Source organism: Pongo pygmaeus, chromosome 1 (assembly GCF_028885625.2).
Source record: "Pongo pygmaeus isolate AG05252 chromosome 1, NHGRI_mPonPyg2-v2.0_pri, whole genome shotgun sequence".
NCBI lineage: Eukaryota > Metazoa > Chordata > Mammalia > Primates > Hominidae > Pongo > Pongo pygmaeus.
In genome coordinates, this window is record NC_072373.2 from 175651819 (window position 1) to 175675688 (window position 23870).

At 50.8% G+C, this 23870-nt stretch overlaps 1 protein-coding gene across 1 annotated transcript; it reads left to right on the forward strand.

Annotated features, from left to right (window-relative positions):
• The first annotated feature begins 1669 nt into the window (after positions 1 to 1669).
• On the forward strand, positions 1670 to 9347 carry PARS2 (prolyl-tRNA synthetase 2, mitochondrial). The gene is made up of 2 exons (XM_054454238.2): positions 1670 to 1780; positions 7052 to 9347. Exon 2 carries the CDS (start codon positions 7081 to 7083, stop codon positions 8506 to 8508), a length of 1428 nt encoding a protein of 475 aa, XP_054310213.1. The 5' UTR covers positions 1670 to 1780; positions 7052 to 7080; the 3' UTR covers positions 8509 to 9347.
• The last annotated feature ends 14523 nt before the right edge of the window (positions 9348 to 23870 follow it).

Sequence of the window (23870 nt, forward strand, 5' to 3'; positions counted from 1 at the left end):
CAAGCTCTGTGTGAGGAGCTGGAAGAAATAAAGATGTAAACCACACCACACCCCATGCTTCCCTCACACTGGTTCATCATTTCCTGAGCTGTGCCTTTGAATGTCCTGGTCCCTCTGCCTGAACATTGCACTCCACTCCCACTGCCATTCTTGTCTGGGTAGACAACATTCATCCTTCAGGTCCAGCTCGAAGGTAACCTCCTCAGTGAAGCCTTCTTTCCCCATGCTCCCACAGGGGTTTGCTCAGCCCTATCACACCACTGATCACACGGAGTAGTTCCTGGAAGATCCTGGCGGGCTGAGAGCTTCTTGGGGCCAGTATCAGAATCATCAGTGTCTTGCATTGGGTCTGGTATGTTTTAGGCATTCATTAACTGTAGTTGTTACCAGGTTGAGTTATATAACATGCAGTTCCCACTTCAGGACATTTGCATTTCTTGCTTCCTGTGTCTGGAAAATTCTTCCCCTGCAAGGCTCTGTCTCTCACCCCCTTCCGGTCTTTGCTAAAAACGCCACCTACTTGATGAGGCTTTTCCTGATCCTCCTATTTTAAATTGCAAACACTTGGCCGGGCGCGGTGGCTCACACCTATAATCCCAACAGTTTGGGAGGCCGAGGTGGGTGGATCACCACCTGAGGTCAGGAGTTCAAGACTAGCCTAGCCAACATGGTGAAACCCCGTCTCTACTAAAAATACAAAAAGTAGTCGGACATGGTGGGCGCCTGTAATCCCAGCTACTCGGGAGGTTGAGGCAGGAGAATTGCTTAAACCCGGGAGAAGGAGGTTGCAGTGAGCCGAGATCGCGCCATTGTACTCCAGCCTGGGCGATAAGAGCAAAACTCCGTCTCAAAAATACAACGAGAAAAATTGCAAACACTTAACTCCCCCACTCCATTCTCCTTCCCTAATTTTTTCTTTATAGCCCTTAGCACCATCTGACGGACAGATTCTTTTAAATTTTGATATCTTGTTTGCCATGGATTTTTTGCATTAATTTTGTTTTTTTAAAAAAACAATTGTATTAAAATACTGTTTATCTTGGTTACTGAGTTCTTTGCTCCCATTCCCTGCCCTGCTTAAATTTCGCTGTATTGTTTTATTGACTGTGTCCTCTCTAGAACACAAGCTACACTGAACGCAGTTAATTTTGTCTGTTTGGTTCACTTCACTGTCCCCAGTGTCTACAGCAGTGGCTTCTACGTGGTAGCAGCTCAAAAAATATTTTGTGAATGGAAGTTTGAATTTGTGTCTTAAAGACCGTCTTGGGCACTGTAATAAAGGTGTCTTTCTCCAACTGTTTCACAATTTTATACTATTTAAATGGAAAGCCCGTAAAAATCATACGATAGTTCAGAAACTACACTGCCCAGGGTGTCGTCATGGTTACACTGTCGCCAGTGGCTCTCCTATTGGGGGAGTGGGCGGGGCTTGGCAGGGGCCAGAACAGCACCCTCAAATCATCATAGAGTTATACCTCCCAAATTCCTAGAAAGCACTTCCGGAACGGTGATTTACTCAAGGCTGCCCTGGCCAATCAACGATCTTGGGGAAAGCCGGGTTCTCGTTCTTTGGCTACACTTCCGGAATACCTCTCACGCGCGACTAACGTGGGGCGGGGCCGGGCCAGAGCGCCCCTGCACTCAGCCCCGCCTCCGTGAGCGCGGCTTTGCAATTGGCGAGAAGGGCAGGAGGCGGGGCTTAGAAGCGGGCTTGCTCCAGGCGCAAACGCGCTGGCCGGGCACGGTGGTGGTCTTTCGGTCGGCGTGGGCTGGGATTGCGGTAGGTGAACGTGGGTGACTCCCAGACCTGAGGGACGGGCGCGGGCAGCGAAGTGAAGCGAGCACGCGGTGTGGGCGCGGAGACCTAGGACCCTGGTGTCCGTTTTCCCACTTGCATCCCGTCCTTGAGTTGGGGCGTGCTGAGAATCCCATAAACTTGGATACTCCTCGTCTCCTGGTCTCCGTGTCCTCCGTTGTAAAATGAGGGCAGCACTTCCTGGTCTCTCCCTCGGTCGTCGTGAGAGTCACACGGTGTTCTCGAAGTGCCAGCTCTGGAAAGGCCCTGGGACTACCTACTGCCTGAGCCAGCCTTCCCGTTTTATGTTGGAGAAAACGGGGGTCCGGGGCGAAGTGAGTTGTCCAGGGTCACCGAGCGAGTGAAGGCCGAGCTGGTTCTTAGAACTAGGCCTAGGGTTCCATTGCTGTTTAATGTAGCACAGTTCGTGATGGAAACTGTAGGATTTGGAGGCGGGGACCTTGCCTTCCAGGTCTGACCGTGCGCTTATTTGCTGTGTGGCTTGACACAAGTGACTATATATCTCAGAGCCTCCCTTTTCTGAGTTGGGCATAATAATAATAATAGCACTTTGTGGCATTTAATATTATGTATCAGGTACCGTTATAAACGCTTTATGTACAACTTTTCTGATTAGACTGGGGGGCAATGGTGAGTCAAAGAATCTTTAAAAAGGCCTGGGCTGGAAGGGCTGACAGTGTCCCGCACAGAGTAGGTACTCAAAAAAATCGACCGAATGACCCAGAGGCTGTTTGCCAGAGCCTGAAGTGTTGCATACGTTAGTCACTATATTGCTCCTGAAAAATTGAGATAATTCTACTTATTCTCCTGTTTGTATAAGCTGAGGGGTCTGAGGACAGACATGCTGAACGTGGAGGAGGAGGGTTTAAAGCTCCCGTTTAAATTATCCAGATAATTATATCATTGCACCTGTTTGCTTTGCTCTTTATTAACATATTTGATCAACAGATAATAATAGCCTAAATAGTAGGCATTATGCTAGACTCTGAAATTTAAAGATGTATAAAACTTCATGAACTTGTAATTTCATCAAGGAATAGAATGTTAGACATGGACACTGACCTCCCCTCCTGGCCCCCGTACACACCCCCAGGAAGAAAAAAAAAATGTATGTGAAACACAATTCGCTTCCAATGCCTGCTACACAATAGTTCCTCAAAAATATTTTTGGAGATGATTCTAGTACAGTATACTAAAAAGAGGTGTGTGCAGTGGAGCACAGAGGAGGTGACTTTCTCTGTTTAGAGGGGTTGGAGAAAGTTTCTTGGAGTAAGTGAACCTTGAATTCGAGTTGGAATTGCTGGGTGTTGGGGGGAGGTCAGTCTGTTTCAAGAATAATGAGCAACTTGGGGAATGCTAGGATAAGAAGCTGGAAGAGGTGTGTTGGGATCAAAATATGAAGAGCTTTGATGCCATTCTGAGAAAATTATGAGAGCCAGCCGTTAATGGATTGTAAACGGGAGTGATTGGGTTGGCTATCTTTTTAGCTGGAGACTAATACGGAAACTGGACTGACAGGGTTCAAGAATTACTCAGTTCATTCATTGATAGAACATGTATTGAGCCTGGGCACAGTGGCTGACGCCTGTAATCCCAGCAATTTGGGAAGCTGAGGCAGATGGATCGCATGAGGCCAGGAGTTCAAGACCAGCCTGGGCAACATAGCAAGACTCCATCTCTATTTTTTAAGAAAGAAAGAAAAAAAGGAACATGTGTTGAGTGTCCACTGTGTCCAGGCACTGTGCTGAATGCTGCAGATAAAACTTGGAATAAAATAGACATAGCTGTCGTCTTCATGGAGTTTAAGACATTAGTCATTGGTGGTACACAGCTAGACCCCTGCAGTGGTTCTCCCAGTGGGGTCCCTGGACCAGCAGCATCAGTGTCACCTGGGAACTTGTTAGAAATACAGGTTCTCTGCCCACACCCCAAACTTACTAAATCAGAAGCTCTGGAGATGGGCCTCTGCAATCACTGTTTTAACAAACCCAACCGGGCATGGTGGCTCACGCCTGTAATCCCAGCACTTTGGGAGGCCGTGGCGGGCCGATCTCTTGAGGTCAAGGAGTTTGAGACCAGCCTGGCCAACATGGTGAAACTCTGTCTCTACTAAAAATACGAAAAATAGTTGGGCATGGTGGCGCATGCCTGTAATCCCAGCTACTCAGGAGGCTGAGGCAAGAGAATCTCTTGAGCCTGGGGGTACGGAGGTTGCAGTGATCTGAGATTGCACCACTGCACTCCAGCCTGGGTGATAGAGTGAGCTCTGTCTCAAAAAAAAAAAAAAAAAAAACAAGCCCTCCGGTGATTCTGATGCTCAATTAGATTTCAGAACCACTGGGCAACTGTAATGTAGCAAGTGATATTGAGGGGCTAACCTAATGTTGAGGCAGTAAGGGCCAGAAAGGAGGGGGTGGACTTAAGAGAAACCTTGGAGACAGACTCATTTGCTTTAGGAGGAATCAAGGATGAGTTTCTGGCTGGAGCCACTGCCCTAAGTAAGGTTGAATCACAAAGAAGTTACGGAGCCAGGGGTGAATCCACATGTGCCTTGCCTCCATGGCCTGTACGTTCCTGCAACAGCACACTAGGGCTCTGGGGCAGTGCCTCACCACCTTCAAACATTTGTACAGTGCACAGGGGAAATGGATGAGGCTGCTTGAGGTTGGAGGGGACCAGCTGGAGGACCTGAGGCTGCTAGAGGTAACCAGCTGGGAGATCCCAGGTCCCTAGAGCTGAGGGGAATCAGTAACCCATTCCCAGCATACTGCCGGGAGTTTTGTTGCATGGACTGTGCTGAAAAGTAGAGGTACTCACTAAATTTGGCAATACAAATAAAAAATCTCAAAAGAATTTATAGCCTTATATTCAGTAATTCCATTCTTCAACGCCTCTCCCAAATATATAATAAAAAAAGCCTTCTCTTCATTGTAGGTTATGTATAACAGAGAAAACCAACTACTGATTTTTGATGTAATCAATGGAATGTCGTACTGCCATTAGAAATGTGTGATTATTTTGTAAAATCAGAGAAACATACTTGCCTATTGGACAATGTCTAGTAAGCCCTTGTCATGTGCTGAAGATACAGTGGTGAGCAAGCTAGACAGGTCCTTGTTTGCACTGAGCCAAGTGCCTGGGAGAAGACAGGCAGCCAAATGGGCAGGAACCCTAGGAGACAAGTGGGCTATGCGGGAAAAGCCAGCCCTTTGGGGGTATGGGGAGTGGGACAAGAAAGGCTTCCTGGGGAGAGGATGGTAATCCTGAGGCCTGGAGGATGGCTAGATGTTGGCAGGAAAAGGGGAGAGGGGTATTCTCTGCAAAAGGGACAGTATGTTTAAGAATGGGCATGGGGCCGGGCGCAGTGGCTCACACCTGTAATCCCAGCACTTTGGGAGGCCGAGGCAGGTGGATCACGAGGTCAGGAGGTCGAGACCATCCTGGCTAACACGGTGAAACCCTGTCTCTACTAAAGATACAAAAAAATTAGCCGGGCGTGGTGGCGGGTGCCTGTAGTCCCAGCTACTCAGGAGGCTGAGGCGGGAGAATGGCGTGAACCCAGGAGGCAGAGCTGGCAGTGAGCCGAGATCGCGCCACTGCACTCCAGCCTGGGTGACAGAGTGAGACTCCGTCTCAAAAAAAAATAGTGGGCATGGCAAAGCCTGATCAGAGAGGGGGCAGTGGTGAGATGAGGCCCAAGGGGGTCAGCTTATGTGGGGCTGTGCACACGCTGAAAGTCAGAAGCTTAGACCTTATTCTAAGGGTAGCAGGAGGCCGTTTTAACCAAGAAAAGCTGTTAGCATCTGTGCTTGGGAAGTCTCCCCTGTGGCTGCAGTATAGAGAATGGATTGAAGGAGGGCAGGAATGGAAGTCAGGAGACCAGTGGGGAGGCTGTTGCAACCGTCCAGGTGAAAGATGAGGGTGGCCTGGACCTGGGCGGAGGCTGTGGAGAGAAGAGGGACAGATGGAACAGCAAGTGAAGAGGTAGGAATGACAGGGCCAAGAGGGCTGTGAATGTGGGACACAGAGAGGGGCAGAGCAGGCAAACCCCACATTCTGGTTTGGGCAAAGTGCAACTTTTGGTGCTATTCACAATGACAGGCAGTGCTGGAGGGGGAGTGGGTTTGCGGGGAGAATGCTGAGTTCATTCTGGGACACAGTTTGAAGTACCTGCCTGATGTATTCTCCAGGAGGCAGGTAGAGATTTTGAGTCAGCCCTCAGCATGCAGGCTGTCCGGGGAGTGTGTGCTATGAAGAGGGAAGAGGCCCATGACATTTAAATGTTGGGGGCAGGTAGAGGGACAAGAGAGGGATGTGCAAAGGACAGGGTTTGGGAGAGACAGATTGCAACAAAATGTCAGCTGCAGTTGACTCCAGGCTGAGGGATTACAGTTGATTTTCTTTTCTTTTTTTTTTTTCTTTGAGACAGAGTCTCACTGTGTTGCCCAGGCTGGAATGCAGTGGCGTAGTCTCAGCTCACTGCAACCTCCACCTCCCAGGTTCAAGTGATTCTCCTGCCTCAGCCTCCCAAGTAGCTGGGATTACAGGCGTGTGCCACCATGCCCAGCTAACTTTTGTGTTTTTAGTAGAGACAGGGTTTCGCCATGTTGGTCAGGCTGGTCTCAAACTCCTGATCTCAGGTGATCCGCCCGTCTTGGCCTCCCAAAATACTGGAATTAACAGGTATAAGCCACCGTGCCCAGCCTTCTTTTCTTTTTTGTTTTCAGATTTCCTGCCTAGTTTTCTATAATAATAATAGCAGACATTAGTTGAGCTCATAGTACATGCCAGATACTGTTCCAAGAACTTTTATAACTCTTCTAAGTGTCCACAATAAGCCTAGAAGGTAGGTTCTGTTGTTATTACCATTTTACAGATGAAGAAACAGCACAGAGGGGTTAAGACACATGTCCCCAGCTACACAGGGTGTAGCCAGTGGGAGGCCTCACTGGAATCCAGGCTGCCTGATTCCAGAGCATGTGCAGTCACTACATGATGCTGTCTCTCCACAGGATGTTAATGTTTCTATAATCAGGAAAATATTGATTTTTCAAAAACGGAAGTAAGAGGTTACAGAAATAGTGCTTTGATCTGCTAGGATATTAGAAATGGAAGGATTTGTATCTGCAAAATCAGTGGCTGCCTTCGAAGTTTGTTGAGAGCAGGCTGGGTTGGCTGCTTCATGGTGTTGGAACACGGATGAGGCTCATTCTCACACAACTCATTTTTCCTCAGGTGCCTGTGCTTCGTGGTACCAGGGCGTCATGGAAAGGCTGCTGACAAGATGCAGAGCATTGCCCGCCCTGGCCACCTGCAGCCGCCAGCTCTCTGGGTATGTTCCTTGCAGGTTTCACCACTGTGCCCCAAGAAGAGGGCAGCGCCTGCTGCTGTCTCGTGTGTTCCAGCCACAGAACCTTCGGGAAGACCGGGTGCTCTCCCTGCAGGACAAATCTGATGACCTGACCTGTAAGAGCCAGCGGCTGATGCTGCAGGTGGGCCTGATCTACCCAGCAAGCCCCGGCTGTTACCACCTCCTGCCGTACACCGTCCGTGCCATGGAGAAGCTCGTGCGAGTGATAGACCAGGAGATGCAGGCCATCGGGGGCCAGAAAGTCAACATGCCCAGCCTCAACCCGGCAGAGCTCTGGCAAGCCACCAACCGGTGGGACTTGATGGGCAAGGAGCTGCTAAGACTTAGAGACAGGCATGGCAAGGAATACTGCTTAGGACCAACTCACGAGGAAGCCATTACAGCCTTAATTGCCTCCCAGAAGAAACTGTCCTACAAGCAGCTTCCCTTCCTGCTGTACCAAGTGACAAGGAAGTTTCGGGATGAGCCCAGGCCCCGCTTTGGTCTTCTGCGTGGCCGAGAGTTTTACATGAAGGATATGTACACCTTTGACTCCTCCCCAGAGGCTGCCCAGCAGACCTACAGCCTGGTGTGTGATGCCTATTGCAGCCTGTTCAACAGGTTAGGGCTGCCATTTGTCAAGGTCCAGGCCGATGTGGGCACCATCGGGGGCACAGTGTCTCATGAGTTCCAGCTCCCAGTGGATATTGGAGAGGACGGGCTTGCCATCTGTCCCCACTGCAGCTTCTCAGCCAACATGGAGACACTAGACTTGTCACAAATGAACTGCCCTGCTTGCCAGGGCCCACTGACCAAAACCAAAGGCATTGAGGTGGGGCACACATTTTACCTGGGTACCAAGTACTCATCTATTTTCAATGCTCAGTTTACCAATGTCTATGGCAAACCAACCCTGGCTGAAATGGGGTGCTACGGCTTGGGTGTGACACGGATCTTGGCTGCTGCCATTGAAGTCCTCTCTACAGAAGACTGTGTCCGCTGGCCCAGCCTACTGGCCCCTTACCAAGCCTGCCTCATCCCCCCTAAGAAGGGCAGTAAGGAGGAGGCGGCCTCCGAGCTCATAGGACAGCTATACGACCACATCACAGAGGCAGTGCCTCAGCTTCATGGGGAGGTGCTCCTGGATGACAGGACCCATCTGACCATCGGAAACAGACTGAAAGATGCCAACAAGTTTGGCTACCCCTTTGTGATAATCACTGGCAAGAGGGCCCTGGAGGACCCTGCACATTTTGAGGTTTGGTGTCAGAACACTGGTGAGGTGGTCTTCCTCACCAAAGATGGAGTCATGGATTTACTGACCCAAGTGCAGACTGTCTAAATGCCCCCAGCCCACCCCTGCCCCCATCTTGCAGCCTTGGTGTTCATTCTAACACTGCATTTCCCTACACCGCTTTCCTGGACTGCTCTCTCCAGAAACAGCGCAGCTCATGGAGGGTGAGATCATGTTAGGAAACCAATTTTTATCTAATCATTTGTTCAGATTATTTGTATTTAAAGTCATTAACTTGATCCCTTTCTCCAGACTGGCCATGCCGCCATATACCTTGCCTTTTGTATTCGATTGTGGAAGCTTCTGCTAGGAGGCTGAGAGGCAAGAGATCCAAGCTCCAGTCTTGGGTCTCACCCTGAGGGGGTAAGTCGCTTTCCTTCTCTCAGCTGAGTTTTTCACGTGTAGGATGAGAATGGCTGATGGGTGAGGGCCCCCCAACCTTCCCTACCCCATATCAGTTTGACCACAGGCCTTTTGCTACATTCTGTCCAGAGAGCAAGCCTGCCAGCCCCCCTCCACTGAGAAGCTGGGCTGAGAGTATGGGGAAAAGAATCAAGAGACCTGACTGCCACCAACTCACTAGTGACTTAGATACATCCCCCCCCCCCGCTGGGGCCTCAGTTTCCCCATCTGTAACTTGAGAAAATGGAACTAGATCTGTAAAGTCTGGAACTAGATCTGTAACATCCTTATAGGTGTCACTAGGGGGTTCCATGAGAGGGTTGTGCCAGGCAGCCTGATTCCTCTCATTCTCCGTCGTCTGTTTCCTGGAAAGTCGATGTAATTAACTGATGGCCCAAAAACTATCTCAAGAGACCTGGCCCTATTAAGACAGCTTAACCACTGAGATCACGTTCTATTGATTTAATAAAGTCAAACTATTGGAATGGGTCTTGCACATTAATTTGAAACAATGATAACATCTGCCATTTTAACAGTGCAACAGCTTCCTACTCCTTTTCTTTCCTTTTTGACTGTTCCCACACACCCCACCCCCAACATAAAAAATCGGGTGGTTAGGAAAATGTGGTTTAAACCATTTCTTCCCTCAAGTATCGGGGCAGCAGGCTTCAGCTGCCACAGTGACCTTATCCTAGGTGCAGAGTTGGATCCTAGAGCAAAGACGGGGTGAATATTAAGAGCTAGTCTCTTGTGTCCTTAATGTAGAAGCTGGTTTAAAAAAAAAAAAAAAAAAAAAAAGCTACTGTCTGCCTGAATTCTATGGAAAGATGGAGCAAGCTTGAACTACTCTAGCCATGCCAACTACTTTCATTGCTCCTGCATCCTAGACAAGGAACATAACCAAGTTTTCCATCCTTGGTCCCCTAGGGTCTCTACATGTCCATATCTGACAAGAATCTATCAAGACCAAGCTCAAAGCCAGCACCTCCTAAAAAGCTGCCTGGCAGCTCTGAATAGTGGTTCCTTCTGCCTCCCACAGCACAGATCACATCCCTTCTTGTTTTGTGCATACACAGCTCATTGTACAGTGGTCCTGCCTCTTGTTGATGGTGAGCTCCCTGAGGCCAGGCCCCTGAGCTAATTCCCAGTGCGCTGCAGTTCTTATTTTGGCCAGTGGTTCCACCTGCTGAACAGCCTCCAGGCAGCTTGTTACTGGTAGAGCAACCCTGCCTGCCTCCACATAGCATCAGGTTTCCTGTTTTTGTTTTTTGAGACACAGTTTCTCTCTTGTTGCCCAGGCTGGAGTGCAATGGTGCAATCTCGGCTCACCACAACCTCCGCCTCCCAGGTTCAAGCGATACTCCTGCCTCAGCCTCCCAAGTAGCTGGGATTACAGGCATGCGCCACCACACCTAGCTAATTTTATGTTTTTAGTAGAGACAGGGTTTCTCCGTGTTGGTCAGGCTAGTCTCGAACTCCCAACCTCAGGTGATCTGCCTGCCTCGGCCAAAGTGGTGGAATTACAGGTGCGAGCCACCATGCCCGGACAGCATCAGGTTTTCTAATGAATGTGTAGCCAAGCCCTACCAGCTCCCAGCCCTGCCATTGGAGCTCCGGGCCCAGGATTCCTTTGGAATACTTCAGATTTTCAGGCTAGGAGATGTGCATTCTGAGAGCAAACCTAGTAAGGCTAGATTACAAGGCAGAGGAGCTTACCCTTGCACATTGGAATCACCTGGGTCCCATCCAGAGGGTCTGGTTACATGTACGGTGTGGCCTGGGCATTGGGAAGTTTAAAGCTTCCCAGCTGATTGTAATGTGCAGTCAAAGTCAATTGAGAGCTCCTGGTGCAAGAGCTGCCTCTTCTGGGTCCACTTTGTAGCTGGCCATTTCTTTTAGTAATTTCAGTTGTTCATTATCAGACTGACGTTCGCACTCTGCTTTTAATGGGCTGGCCATTTATTCGTTGAGGATCTGCCATATGCCACTGTGGTGTGAGGCACTTTAAAAAAAATTTTTTTTTTCTTTTTAAATAGTGGCACGGCACTTTTTATTTTCTTTAATCAGAAAAATAAGCCTTGCGCTTCTGGGATGGAGGCCCCAGGTGAGCACCGGAGGAAGGGGCCGGGGTGGGTGGGGAGCGAGGGGGTCTAGAGGCCAAAGCAGATGCTGCACCAGAGGCTGGTCAGGACCCGGGAGGGCCTGCGGGGGTGGGGTCCTCATGAGCAAGTGTGGGGGGCTGGAGGTCAGCAGCTGCCTGGCCTGGGAGCCAGGGACACCCATCCCCTTCCTGACACCTGAGGCGGCCCAGCTGGGCAAGACCAGACCTACAGGATCAGGGCCTCCTGTCACTCGGTGTAGGGGTCTGAGTGGTCAACACTGCTCTCTGGAGGACCACTGGCTAGAGCCTGCCCAGCTCCCCTGAGGTCTGGAGACAGTCAAGGCCCCCCCAAACACCCCCTCCCTTTTGGGCGAGTGGCGTGCCTCAGGCTCCAGAAAACTCGAGTGGGGCTGCCTTGAGACCAGGTCCTGAGGGGGTGGCAACCCCTGACCACAGGTGGGGGCCGTGGAAGGGACAGGGATGGGCCCAGGGGTAGCCTTGTAGTGTGAGGTGTGCCCGACTGCGTGTAGGTCAACAGCCAGACGAGATGCTGCAGGGGACTGTGGGGAAGCCGGGAGAAGGTGTTGCCCACCCTGTGGGGTCCCCCTCGCCTGGAGACCCTGCGGGCAACCCTTCAGTGCATGCCCACGGGGGTGGTGGAGGCAGAGTCCTGAGAGGTGGGGGTGGGACCCTCCGGGTCCCCTGCAGGTCCTGACCCACCAGATGGGCCTGTGTGCTCCCTGTAGCTTGGGGGCCCTGGAGGTGGACACCAGCACCTCCTGAGTACCAGGGGGAGGGCCTGGACTGAAACCCACACCTTCACCATTCGCCACTGGGCCATTCTGCAGGAACTGCAGCACCCCACAGATCCTTCATGCCCAGCACGCCACTCACTCTCACACCCTCTCTCGCACGCACGCACACACCAGGTTCATGCGCTCTGCACAGGTGGCACGCCGGGGGCAAGCGTGCACGTAGACTCAGAGATACAAGGACAGTATTGGCAATTCAGAGGCACAGAAAGACGCTGAGGGGCCCCCAGCAAGGTCCCCGCCCTCAGGGGCTGTGTCCCCCTCCCAGGGCACGCACACCACAGGCAGCAACGCGGGTGGGGGCACTGTGACACCACTGTGGGGGATAGGGAGCATGGCGGGGCGGCAGGCAGACGCGGGTTCATCTCTCCTCCTGTTGTGGTGAGCCTCAGCCTGATCACGGCACTGTAGGGGCTCCTGCCTCTGGCCGAGCCTCAATTTCCAACGACAAACAGCCCAGCCCTGTCTAGACAAGGCCTCAGGCTAGTCCAGCAAAGTATCTCCAGCCCGAAGGGCAAGGCGGCCTTGGCCGTCGGGGCCCTGCCAGGGTGCAGATCACACTGGAGTGGGCTGGAAAACCCATATGGGGAGGTGCCTGCAGGCATCAGAAAAATTTTTTCTTTACTTTTATTTTTTAGAGATGGGGCCTCGCTATGTTGCTCAGGCAACAGGTTTCGAACTCCTGGGCTCAAGCGATCCTGCCTCAGCCTCCTGAGTAGCTTGGGACTACAGGTGTGCACCACCCATGGTGGCTAATTTTTTTTTAATTTTTTTAAGAGACAGGCTCTCGCTCACTTTGTTGCCCAGGCTGGTCTTCAACTCCTGGCTTCAAGCGATCCTCCTGCCTCGGCCTCCCAAAATGCTGGGATTACAGGTGTGAGCCACCACACCTGGCCACTGTTAGGCACTTCTATATACCATTTTCAGATTTCACAATTGTGCAGGGCAGATGCTGTTATCTCATTTTACAGATGAGGAAGCATGAGGATCTATTTCAGCACCTTACCCAAGGATGCACAGCTATTATGATCACAGCTAGATTGCAGGCACTGGCCAAAAACTGTCCTTCTCACTACACTGCTTAGCCTCTGCAAAAGTGATTTCAATAAATAAAACTAAATTATGTATATCTCTGTAACCAAGTTAGCCTAAAGTATGTGAGAAATTAGATTTCATGCAAATGGGTGCTTTAAATATATATATATTTTTTAAGAGACAGGGTTTTTAACCTGGGAGCAGTGGCTCAAGCCTGATATCCCAGCGCTTTGGGAGGCTGAGGCTGGCAGATCACTTGAGCCCAAGAGTTCAAGACCAGCCTGGACAACATAACCCGGGCATGGTGGCACACACCTGTAGTCCCAGCTACTTGGGCGGCTGAGGTGGGAGGATCGCTTGAGCCCAGGAGGTGGAGGTTGCAGTGAGCTTAGATGGCACCACTACACTCCAGCCTGGGCAACAGAGCCAGACCCTGTCTCAAAAAATAAAAAAAGAGAGGCGGAGTTCTTGCTATGTTGTTCAGGCTGGACTTAACTCCTGGGCTTAAGCAATCCTCCAAATTCAGCCTCCCAAGTAGTGTGCCACTTTGGCTGAAAAATTTTTATTTTTATTTTTTGGCCAAATAATTTTTTAGCTTTAAATTTATGCCCCATAAGCTTGCTTGTTTATGGGAGGTTAGCCTAATGTAAGCACTTTTAAAAACCAGATTCCAGGAATAGAGAGCCAGTTAATTTTACTTTTGATTAATGTGCAAGGCCCAGACTGACTTGAGGATGATATAGAATCCTGGAGCTTTAGAGTTTAGGTAAACTTGAAGCCGGCCTTGGCTCTCAGCTGGGAAGTGGGCCTGGAGCAGGAATGAACCTGCCACATGTCATCTGACTCGCAAGACACCCGAGGACAGGACAAGCGCCACTCCTCTCTGGTTGGTCCTGCTGAGTGAAGAGAAGACTGGCTGGATCAACCTTTGGGCTGCCAAAGCTGTGTAAGTTCGTGAAACAGGTGCCCATTCTCTTTATTTTACAATAGGGAGAGAAATACAGGGAGGACACCAATTTGCCCAAGGTCAGGCTGAATGAAACCTAAGTGTCCTGATCAGGAAGCCAGTGTTTCTTCTAGTAGCCAGGGGCAGTGTGATTTGGCAAAAAGATCAGAGCCTTGAAGAGACATAATCCTAGATTCACTTACTGGGGATGTGACCTCAGACAAATTACTTGCCCTATGTGCATCTCAGATTCTCCATTGGTGAGACACTCGTGCTAATGGTACCCACCTTGTAGGTGGTTTGGGGGTTGACCAAGCTCACTTATATGAAATGCTTAATTACCCCTTAATCTACACTCAGAGACACTTCCCTTACACCAGACGACTTAGGAAATCCCCCCACTGGGAGCTCAGGTTCTGCCGTTAACTTTGTTATCTCAAGACCTGGATCTTGTTTTCTTGATAAGATGCTTGACAACTTTCCTGGGAAATGCCACGGGCAAGCATTAGGAGGCACCTGCAGAATAGCTGTATCTCCTTAGAGAAAAGACAGAAATACTCAAACTGTGTACCTTACTGTCTCATTTCTGAACTTGCCAATTTTACCTCTTGCCATAAATTGATGAAATGAGATGCTGGCAAAATAGCAGATACAGGCTGTATTATCATTGCTCATTCCTTGGGGAGATCTAGCAGCGACTGCCTGGGAAATATTTAGCAGAATTAATACTTGGGGACAAAGTCTGGTACATAAAAAAACCATTGTGTAAATCAGGCTTAGAATGTAAATCAAAGCCTCCATTAATATTCTGTGTTTTAATGGAAGAAACACCTGCTGGGCTATCCATAAAGGAGCTTTGCAGAAATCTGTTGAAATTATCATTTCCTTAACTACTTGAGTGCCAGGTCTCCAGAGTTCCCATGATCCGTTTCCACACCAAGATGCATGAGTGCTTTTTAGAATGGGTTGTTACACATCCAAGGCAAGGGCATGTGAGGCTTGTTTTAGAGTTAGGAAAAGGATTTTTAAGTTTCCTTATAACGTGGAAAATGGGAAAATATTTTTATGATGTTATTGCAAACTTAAGTAACATCTGAAAAAATCAAGGTATTTTGCTTAATTTAAAGTAATGAGGCTGGGTGCACGCCTGTAATCCTAGAGTTTGAGACCAGCCTGGGCCACATGGCAAAACCCCGTGTCTATGAAAAATACAAAAATTAGCTGGGCGTGGTGGCGGGCACCTGTAGTGCCAGCTATTTGGGAGGCTGAGGTGGGAGGATGGCTTGAGCCCAGGAGACAGAGGTTGCAGTGAGCCAAGATCCTGCCATTGTATTCCAACCTGGGCAACAGAGAGAGACCCTGTCTCAAAAATAAAATTAGAATAAAAGGCTTATAGTGACCCCAGCTACAGACTCTGGAGTCAGACTGTCTGGGCCACTCACTATCTCCGTGACATTTGTGCAAGGCACTTCCTCATAGTCCCTCCACTTTAGCTTTCTTATCTGCAAAATGGGGATAACAGTGCCTGGCCCACAGCAGAGGCTTGGCAAGTGGAGCTGCCTGTATATTAAGTGATACTTTGCACAGAAGGTAGGTGGGTGGTGCGCTATGGCCAGCAGAACGGGGTGGCAACTTTAAGCACCATCCTGATGCAGGGATTCCCGTCAAGCCAGCAGTGCCCAAGGCTGCTAATGAGCCCCTATGGTTAAAGCTTTAGTGCCCTTAGCTAATCAAAACTGTGTAGGGCCAGGAGAGTGAAAAGGTGGCACCAGTTCATGGTAACTCAGGATGCCCGTTTTCCAGGGCAGCACTTGCTGCCAAGGCTTGCCAAGAAAAGCTCATAGGGTGACGGGAGCCCCATTGGTATTGGGTGCTATGGGGATTCGACGGTGGGCTCTGGCAGGGGTTTCCACAGACTGAATTCTTCTACCCAGGCAGACAGGATGGGGACACTGCATGACACAGTGAGTGCTAAGACTTTACCATAAGCTTGGACTGAGCAAGGCAAGGGCAGCTGGGTCTATTGCAAACTCCTTAAAGACAGAGGGCTGGTCTCGTTAATATCAATATCTCCTGAGGGGCTTAGCAGAGTCCTGAATTCAAGTTCTGGCTCTACTTTTCATTAGCTAGCTGACTTTGGGCAAGTTACTTAACCTGTTCGCACCACTTTTCCTGTCAGTAAAATGGGGCTATAAAGCTACCTGCCTTCTAGAGGTGTTGAGAGGATAAAGTGAACCAATCCAGATAAAGCACCAGGAATGTTGCCTGGCATATCCTATGTGCTCAAGAGGTGGCAGCTGCCATTACTGAGCTAGGCCAGCACAGGCACTACCCCTGGAATATGCCAGAAGGCCCTCCCACCCCCCAATTCCTTCTTCAACTTCATGACCCAAGTCCATCATATGTGGTGGCTTCCATCCCTGATCTGTTCAGAATTAATCACTCCTTGCTCTATATCATCAGCTAGTAATAATTTGTTGTGCATCTACTATGTGCTGAGCAAGTGCAGTAGTAGGCCTTGGCATTAGAAATTGCAGCTCAGGGTCCCTAACTCAGTTTACGGAGTGGGAAACATCAAGTAAACAATTAACAATGCACTGTGGTGCAGATGCCATGGGGATATGTGGGATAAGCAGACAGGGAGGTCTTCCTGAAGGAGGCAGTTGGGGCTGATTGAAGGCTACATGTTAAATAGTGAAGGGAGGAACAGTTGGGAGTGGAAGGAGGGGAACAAGTGGAAGGAAGAATGGTCCCAGTAGAAAGAATAGGATGAACAAAGGCCCAAAGCCCAGAGAGCATGACAAGGTTAGGGAATAGAAAATAACAATGTCATAGATTGAACACGTACTTTGAGGCAAGCTGTGTTCCACATGCTTCATGCAGGTTAATGCATTTAATCCACATAGCATCTGCATGAGGTAGGTGCTGTTATCCTGCTCATGTTGCAGATGAGGAAACTGAGGCACAGAGAGCCTAAGCGAAGTGCCCAAGGCCTCCTCCAGCTAGTAAGCTGTGAGGCTGGAATTGGGATGCAGGCGCCTGGCTCCACAGCCAATCAATACTCAGCCACTGCACCCTCCTGCCCCACAGCTGAACCATTCAGGATGGCTGGGCTAAGGAGGTCAGAGAGTGGGAGCTGTAGAGGTTGTGAGGGCCCAGATCCTGAACGGCCTTGAATGCCACACCAAGAGCGCTGATGAGGAAAGGGAGAGTCACTGAGGGCTCAGAGCAGGGCTGATGACAGACTTGCTTGTTGTGGCTGTATTTCTCTTCATTGGAGCAGTTCCCAGACCATTAGATTTATTGCATCCATTTAACAGCAAAACCTTGAAGGCAGAGGCTGCCTGATGCACTTCAGCCTCGATGCTCTGCTCGTGGCAGGTGCCACATAAATGTTCGTAAAGCAAATGGAATAGGGAACACAAAAGAGGAGGAAGGCGGGCTCTGGAGTGAGGTAAGATGAGATGAGAACCAGTGAGTGAGGCGTTTGGGTTCAGTTCCTGGCTTGGCACTCATTAGTGGGATGACTGTGTGCCTCCATGTCCTTATTTATAAAATTGGATAACAGACCTGAGAAGGTGGCCTTTGGGATTAAATAAGAGAATCCAGGTACAGTGGTTAGCGCGAATCCAGAATTCAATGTCGACAGCACCTTTCCTTGCCTGCCTGCAGTGTATTTCAGGGGGCTTTGTCCCCACACCCACTTCTTCAGCTGCCACCCCAAATCCATAGAGGTAACCAGACAGGAGTCAGGTGGTCCCACCTCCATCACCGACCCCTGGCGCTGAGAAGGAAGGGCGGCACTCTGCTCCAGGGATGGCGGGTGCAAGAGGCTCTGCCCTGTGGTCAGGTGTGCGGATGTGAGTGCAGGTGCCTTGGCCTGGTCCTCATCGATGAGGCAGGGGAGGTTGGCTCTGCCAGAGTCCCAGGCACGGGCACGGTGGCGGGGGAGGCCCACATCTCCTGCAGGGAGCACTGGCCTTGCTCCTTGTTCTGCCAGCCCCTGGAGAAAGGGAAGCCCCCAGGGCCCTTCACCTGACTCACCCTGGCTCCTGGAAACATGCTGCTGCAGCAGGGCCCAGGCTCTGCGGCTGCCGTAAGCAACGGCACCCTCCTGCACTGCACTCAAGCCAGCCACAGCTGGGGCTCCCGCCCGGCCCAGTTCTAGTCCTTCCCTCTGCAGGCTCAGGGTGGAGGGAAGCCCTGCACTTTGTGTGGGCAGGAACCAGAATGCCAGGTGCAGCTGCACCACCTCAACTCCCCGCCCGGGGCTCCCCAGTCTGTGCTGGGTCCAAAGTCCTGGCAACCAGAATAGATGGATAGCAGAGGCCAAAGAAGGCAGAGCCCATGGGCTAGGAGGCCAAGAGTCTCCCTGGAGGAGATGTAAGGTGGTCACATTGGGCTTGAGCCTGGGAATGCTGTTGCTGATGCTCGTGTGTGCAAGTGGGGGCCTGGGAACAGGGCACTGGCTTATTTTACTCTTTCATTCATTAGTTCCTTCGTTGGTTCATCCATCCATCCACTCAGCACACTCACACGCACGGAGCTTCCACCATGTGTCAGACGCTGGGCACTCAGATGAATCCCTATCTGGCCCCTGCCCACTAAGCGCTCACCTGCTGTAAGGGGAGGCAGACACCTGGACATCTGGGTGCCATGCAGTATTACAGGGGCAGGACAGATGGAGGGTGATGATGGGAGTGTGTGCATGTCCATCAGGGAGGGCCAGCTCTACCAGCAGGCAGGGGAAACGTCCTAGTGAAGGTACCCTTTGGACTCTGAAAATAGGTAGGTTTTTGGCAGGTAGACCAGGCAGGGGAAGGACATTCCAAGTAGAGGGAGCTGGAGCAAAGGCATGGACATATGAAGCATCTGGTGTGTTAGAGGAACTGTAATCAGGTTGATGTGGAAGGTTGGGGAGAAAGCCTGGAGAGGCCAAGGTTTGGGCAGAGCCAGGGTATGTGGGTGGACTGCTGTTAGGTGGCAGAGGCAACCCCTCACCCCATTGGCTGAGGATTCAGCTCTAGGGCTCATTCTGGGCCTTTAAAGCAGCAGGAGTACCTATGGAGAGATTGCTGGTGGCAGGTGCCATGTCCTTGGACAGGGAGCCTACAGACCTCATCAAGACCCTGCATCTGGTTTGCCTTGCCACCTTCTGTGGCATGCAGATCTGGGTGATATTTCTTTCAGGCGTGTCTCAGGGAAGGGACTTGTCCAGCCCATGACTTTGGCTGGGTTCCTAGGGTTGTTGAGCACTACTTATCGCATGCCAGGCATTAAGCAAAGGTACTGAATATATTGCACCGCCTGGAGGCATTGCAGCACTCCCTAACCCCCCATATTCGGCAGTATTTTTGCCCAGATTTACAGATGATCAAATTGAGGCTCAGGGTGATTAAGTGACATGCACACAGCCTTTATGTAGCAGAGCCAGAGTTCAAACCGGTATCTGTTAGATATCAAGAACCATGCTGTCTCTCATGCAAAGGAATAGAAAGGAAAAAAAACCACAACCCATGCTGTCTGTGGGCTAGAACACTGCTTTTCTGGTGAGGACTTATGCTACATGCTGTTTAAAAGGAATAATAAGCCTTACAGGATCTAGTATATTGTTCCCATTTTTTAGATAGAAAAACCAAGGCCCAGGGAGAGCAGGGACTTGCTAGGATTAGGCAGTCCCTGGGCGCTGGCCCTGTCAGCAGGTCCTAGGGCTCCTGCCTTCTATCCAGGACACTCTAAAACAGGGAAGGACAGGTCAGTGGCTCACACCTGTAACCCCAGTGCCTTGGGAGGCTGAGGTGGGAGGATCACTTGACGCTAGGAGTTTGAGACCAGCCTGGGCAACAGAGCAAGACCCCATCACTACAAAAAAAAATTTTTTTTAAATTTTTTTTAATAAAAATAAAGAGGCAGGACCCTTTTCAGTCTGGCTATGCCTCTGGAATCCAGGATTTCTGGAGATGACTCCTGAGGGCTGTGTCCACTTGTGGAGAGGCCAACCCTTCATGGGGCCGTAGAGCCATGGCAGTTCCTCATCTGGGGTCAAGTCAGGAGAGAAGCATCCTAGGCAAAGAGTTGTCCTATAGAGCAGCAGTCCCCAACCTTTTTGGCATCAGGGATCAATTTGGTGGAAGACCATTTTTCCACAGGATGGGGGGAGGAAGATGGTTTTGGGATGAAACTGTTTCACCTCAGATCATCAGGCATTAGATTCTCATAAGGAGCGTGCAACCTAGATCCCTTTTGTGTGCAGTTCACAACAGGGTTCGCGCTCCTATGAGAATTTAATGACGCCACTGACCTGATAGGAGGTGGAGCTCAGGCGGTAATGCTTTTCTGCCCACCACTCAACTGCTGTGCAGCCTGGTTCCTAATAGGACATGAACTGGTACCAGTCCACGGCCCAGGGGTTGGGGATCCCTGCAATAGAGTGCCTGATACCCATAACAACCAATGCTTACTAAGCACCTACTGTGTGCCAGGTGCCAGCCATTTAATCCTCAAAACAATCCTCTGAGAATATATTATTAAATTTCCTTATATATAAGGAAACTGAGGCACAAGGTGGTTATGAAACTTGCCCAGAGTCACACAGCTATTAAGTGGCAGAACTGGGCTTTGAACCCTGGCCCTTGGGTTTGAGAGTTCATGCTCTTAACTATTATGTTCCAACTGCCTTGGAGTATCAGCATCCACAGACCCTGGATGTAGATGGGCCCTGCGGGGAGGGTAAAGAGGGGCCCTGGGCCCACCAGTCACTTCTAGCCACTGATACTGCACGCACCATGTCCCACGGCCTTTGTGGGAAAGCAGCTTAACTTGGCGAATTCTGGGCTCCATCCAGAGCAGGATCTTCCCCTTCTGCTGCTTCTACATCAGCTCTGCCTGCGCCTTCTACAACCTGGTGTTTTGTCATGTGCCAGCCAAGGGAGCTCGACGAGGAGGCCACCCAGGTATGCAGGCCCTTTGCCCTCCTGGCCCTGCCTGTACTCTGGCTGCCAGACAGAGCTTTGGAAAACCCCTCTGGGCATACCACTCCCTGAGCCAAACGCATCCATGGCTGCCCAGGGTGTATGGAACAAACACCTGGGCCCACGATCAAGGAAGGCTACACCTCCTGCCACTGGCCCATCTCTTCTTTGCTCCAGCATTATCACACTCACTAGTCCTCAGACATGCCAGTGAGGCACCACCACATTCTTGGAGCACCTCTGTGCTCGGCTCCGAGGGGTATTGGGAGTACAGGCACCAGATGCAGGCCTGGTCCTCAAGGAGCTCACAGTCTGGTGGGGCAAAGGGGTAGGAAGTCCTGCGAGTGGACAAAGATGTCGGGAGCCACACCTGGGGAGGGCAGAGGGTCAAGGAAAGGCTTCCATGTCCTTGCCTATGCTGAGCCCTCTGCCAGGAATGCTCAGCTTGGGCCTCTTTATCCCTGAACTCCAGTTTAGGTCACCTCTGGGAAGCCTTTTCTAAGCTCCCCCACACCCCATCAGGATCAGTCACTCCTACCTCTGCTCAGCTAAAGGGGGCTTGGGCCCCCTTTGTGCACCCTCATTTCATATTGGTTGGTTTCCACATCACTCTCCCTGATGGCCTGGGAGCTCCTCAAGGGCAGGGCCCAGGGTGGGAGCTGAGCCAGAGCCAGCCTCAGTGAGGCTTGTGACTAAATGACAGAAGCAAGTAGGTCTCCCCAGCCTGGTGTGGCCGGAAATATCCAACAACTCCACAGCAGTGTGTGGGGAGGCGGTTCTGCCCAAGAGTTAGAGTACCCTTGGTACCCGATGGACTGGAGGTGTCCTTGATTCCAGGGGTTGTAAACAGGACCCTCTGCCCTCCCCAGGTGTGGCTCCCGACATCTTTGTCCACTCGCAGGACTTCCTACCCCTTTGCCCCATCAGACTGTGAGCTCCTTGAGGACCAGGCCTGCATCTGGTGCCTGTACTCCCAATACCCGTAATTCTTACGGAATTTTATGCCCTGCAGCCTGCGACAAAGCCTTTTCACATGCAGTGTCTTGAGTTGCTGCTCCCACTGCCTCCTGATGGAGGACAGACAGGAGCATTTCACTGTCAGTAATACTGAGTGCAGCTACTATTATTAACGTCATTTGGCAAAAGATTCTGGGGCTCAGAGAGGTTACAAAACTCACCCAAGGTGCCTGTCATGGTGGGAGACCACAGCAGGAGGGTCGTGCCCTAACCTTTTCTCTCCTGTCATGCTTTCGCCGGTCATCTTGTGTGTGTGTGGGGCCGTGGCCATGTTGAATGCCCAGTGGTTTGGGCAGATAACATTGGACATCATGGGTTACATGCATCTCAATGAATAGAGCTATGGCCTAGGCCACAACATTGGCCCCTTCTCCAGGAAGTCCTACACTCGTTACCAAGTGTTGCTACCAGGACCTCTGCAGCTAGCTCCCACTACCATTGCCTCTCACCTCTGCAACCTGGGCTGCACCTGCAATGGCCTGAGCCTGTACTACCTGGCCATGCACCTCTCCACACACTGGTCCCACGTGGCTTTCTCCCAAGTGAGCCTCTGGCCCTGCTGGGGGAGGGGGCTCCCTTGGCAAGCCTCCTGTGCTGAAAAGGCCCCAAATCCACATTTAAGGTTCCTAAACCCAGAATGTAGAACTGCAGGGGGTCTTAGGGATCTCTCCAACCCTCTCTATAACACACGGGGGGTAGATGCGCATGTGACAGAGCTTGCTCCAGGCCACACAGCTGGGCCATGTAAACTGCTTCTGTCTACTTGAGGTCAGTGAGGAGGCTGACATCCTCTTTCCCAATTGACCTAGGGTTCACGGTAGGCCCATTTCTAGCCACAAAGGCTTCTCCCCAGCTGCAGACACACCATGGACCTTACATGTCCACAACACAGTGGTGTCCCAGGCCCCATTCCCTCTGGCTTTTCTGCAAGGACCACCCACTAGGTCTTGGCCATAAGGGGCCAAGCTCTGTTTCCCATGTCAGGGATGGGGATGAAAAAGGGTTGCAGAAAGAGCACAGCAAACATTCAGCCTTCATTTCCCCTCTCCATTTGACAGATGTTCAGAGAGAAGGAATGTCATGTGACCCACATGATGGGTCAGGGCAGGGTCAGGATTCCAGGTTCCCATGTGGCTAATAGTACTTGAATAGAGGATCAGGTCTCAGCAGGGGCAGAGCTCTCTCCTTTTCCCATCCCTATGTGCTAACAATCCCTAAAATTACTTTCTCAGTCTCTCCTAGGTCTAACAGCAGAGAGTGCACAAAGGACCTCATGTCCATCAGCCTCCTGGTCCTCAGGCTCTTAAGTTACCAAAACCAGGCCCCCAAGTGGTCCTCAGGTCCTTAAGTGGCCAAAACCAGGCGTAGGAAGGAGGCTGAACTTCAGCTTCCTGGCCACAAGCCACAGACAGGGACCGGCACCTGGAAGCTGCATGGTTCTTTGTAAATATTCCACAGCCAATTTCCTTTCAAAGACAGTGAGGCACACTACACAAAACTCTAAATTAGTCTACTTTTTTTGTGTGTGTTTGAGACAGAGTTTTGCTCTTGTTGCCCAGGCTGGAGTGCAATGGCATGATCTTGGCTCACTGCAACCTCCGCCTCCCGGGTTCAAGTGATTCTCCTGCCTCAGCCTCCCAAGTAGCTGGAATTACAGATGCCTGCCACCACGCCTGGCTAATTTTTGTATTTTTAGTAGACACGGGTTTGCTATGTTGGCCAGGCTGGTCTCGAACTCCTGACCTCAGGTGATCCACCCACCTCCGCCTCCCAAAGTGTTGGGATTACAGGCGTGAGCCACCGCACCCAGCTTCAAATTAGTCCACTTTTAAGGACAGCAGCTGGTTTCAGTTTACTGATGTATTCGCTCTGCTATAGTAACAACCAACCCCTAAATCTCACTGCTTACTACAGCAAACATTGCTCTCTCATTCCTGTGACACTCAGTGGCTGCGGGCCAGCTGCTGTAGCTCAGCTCCATGGAACGGCTTCTGTGGGAAATGTGTTCTCACGGCAGAGGGAAGAGCACAGGCCAACCACACATGACTCTTCAGGCTTCTGTCTGTCAGACACAGGACAGGTCATGCCTGCACATATCCCTCTGCATCGGGAGCAGGGAAGTACAC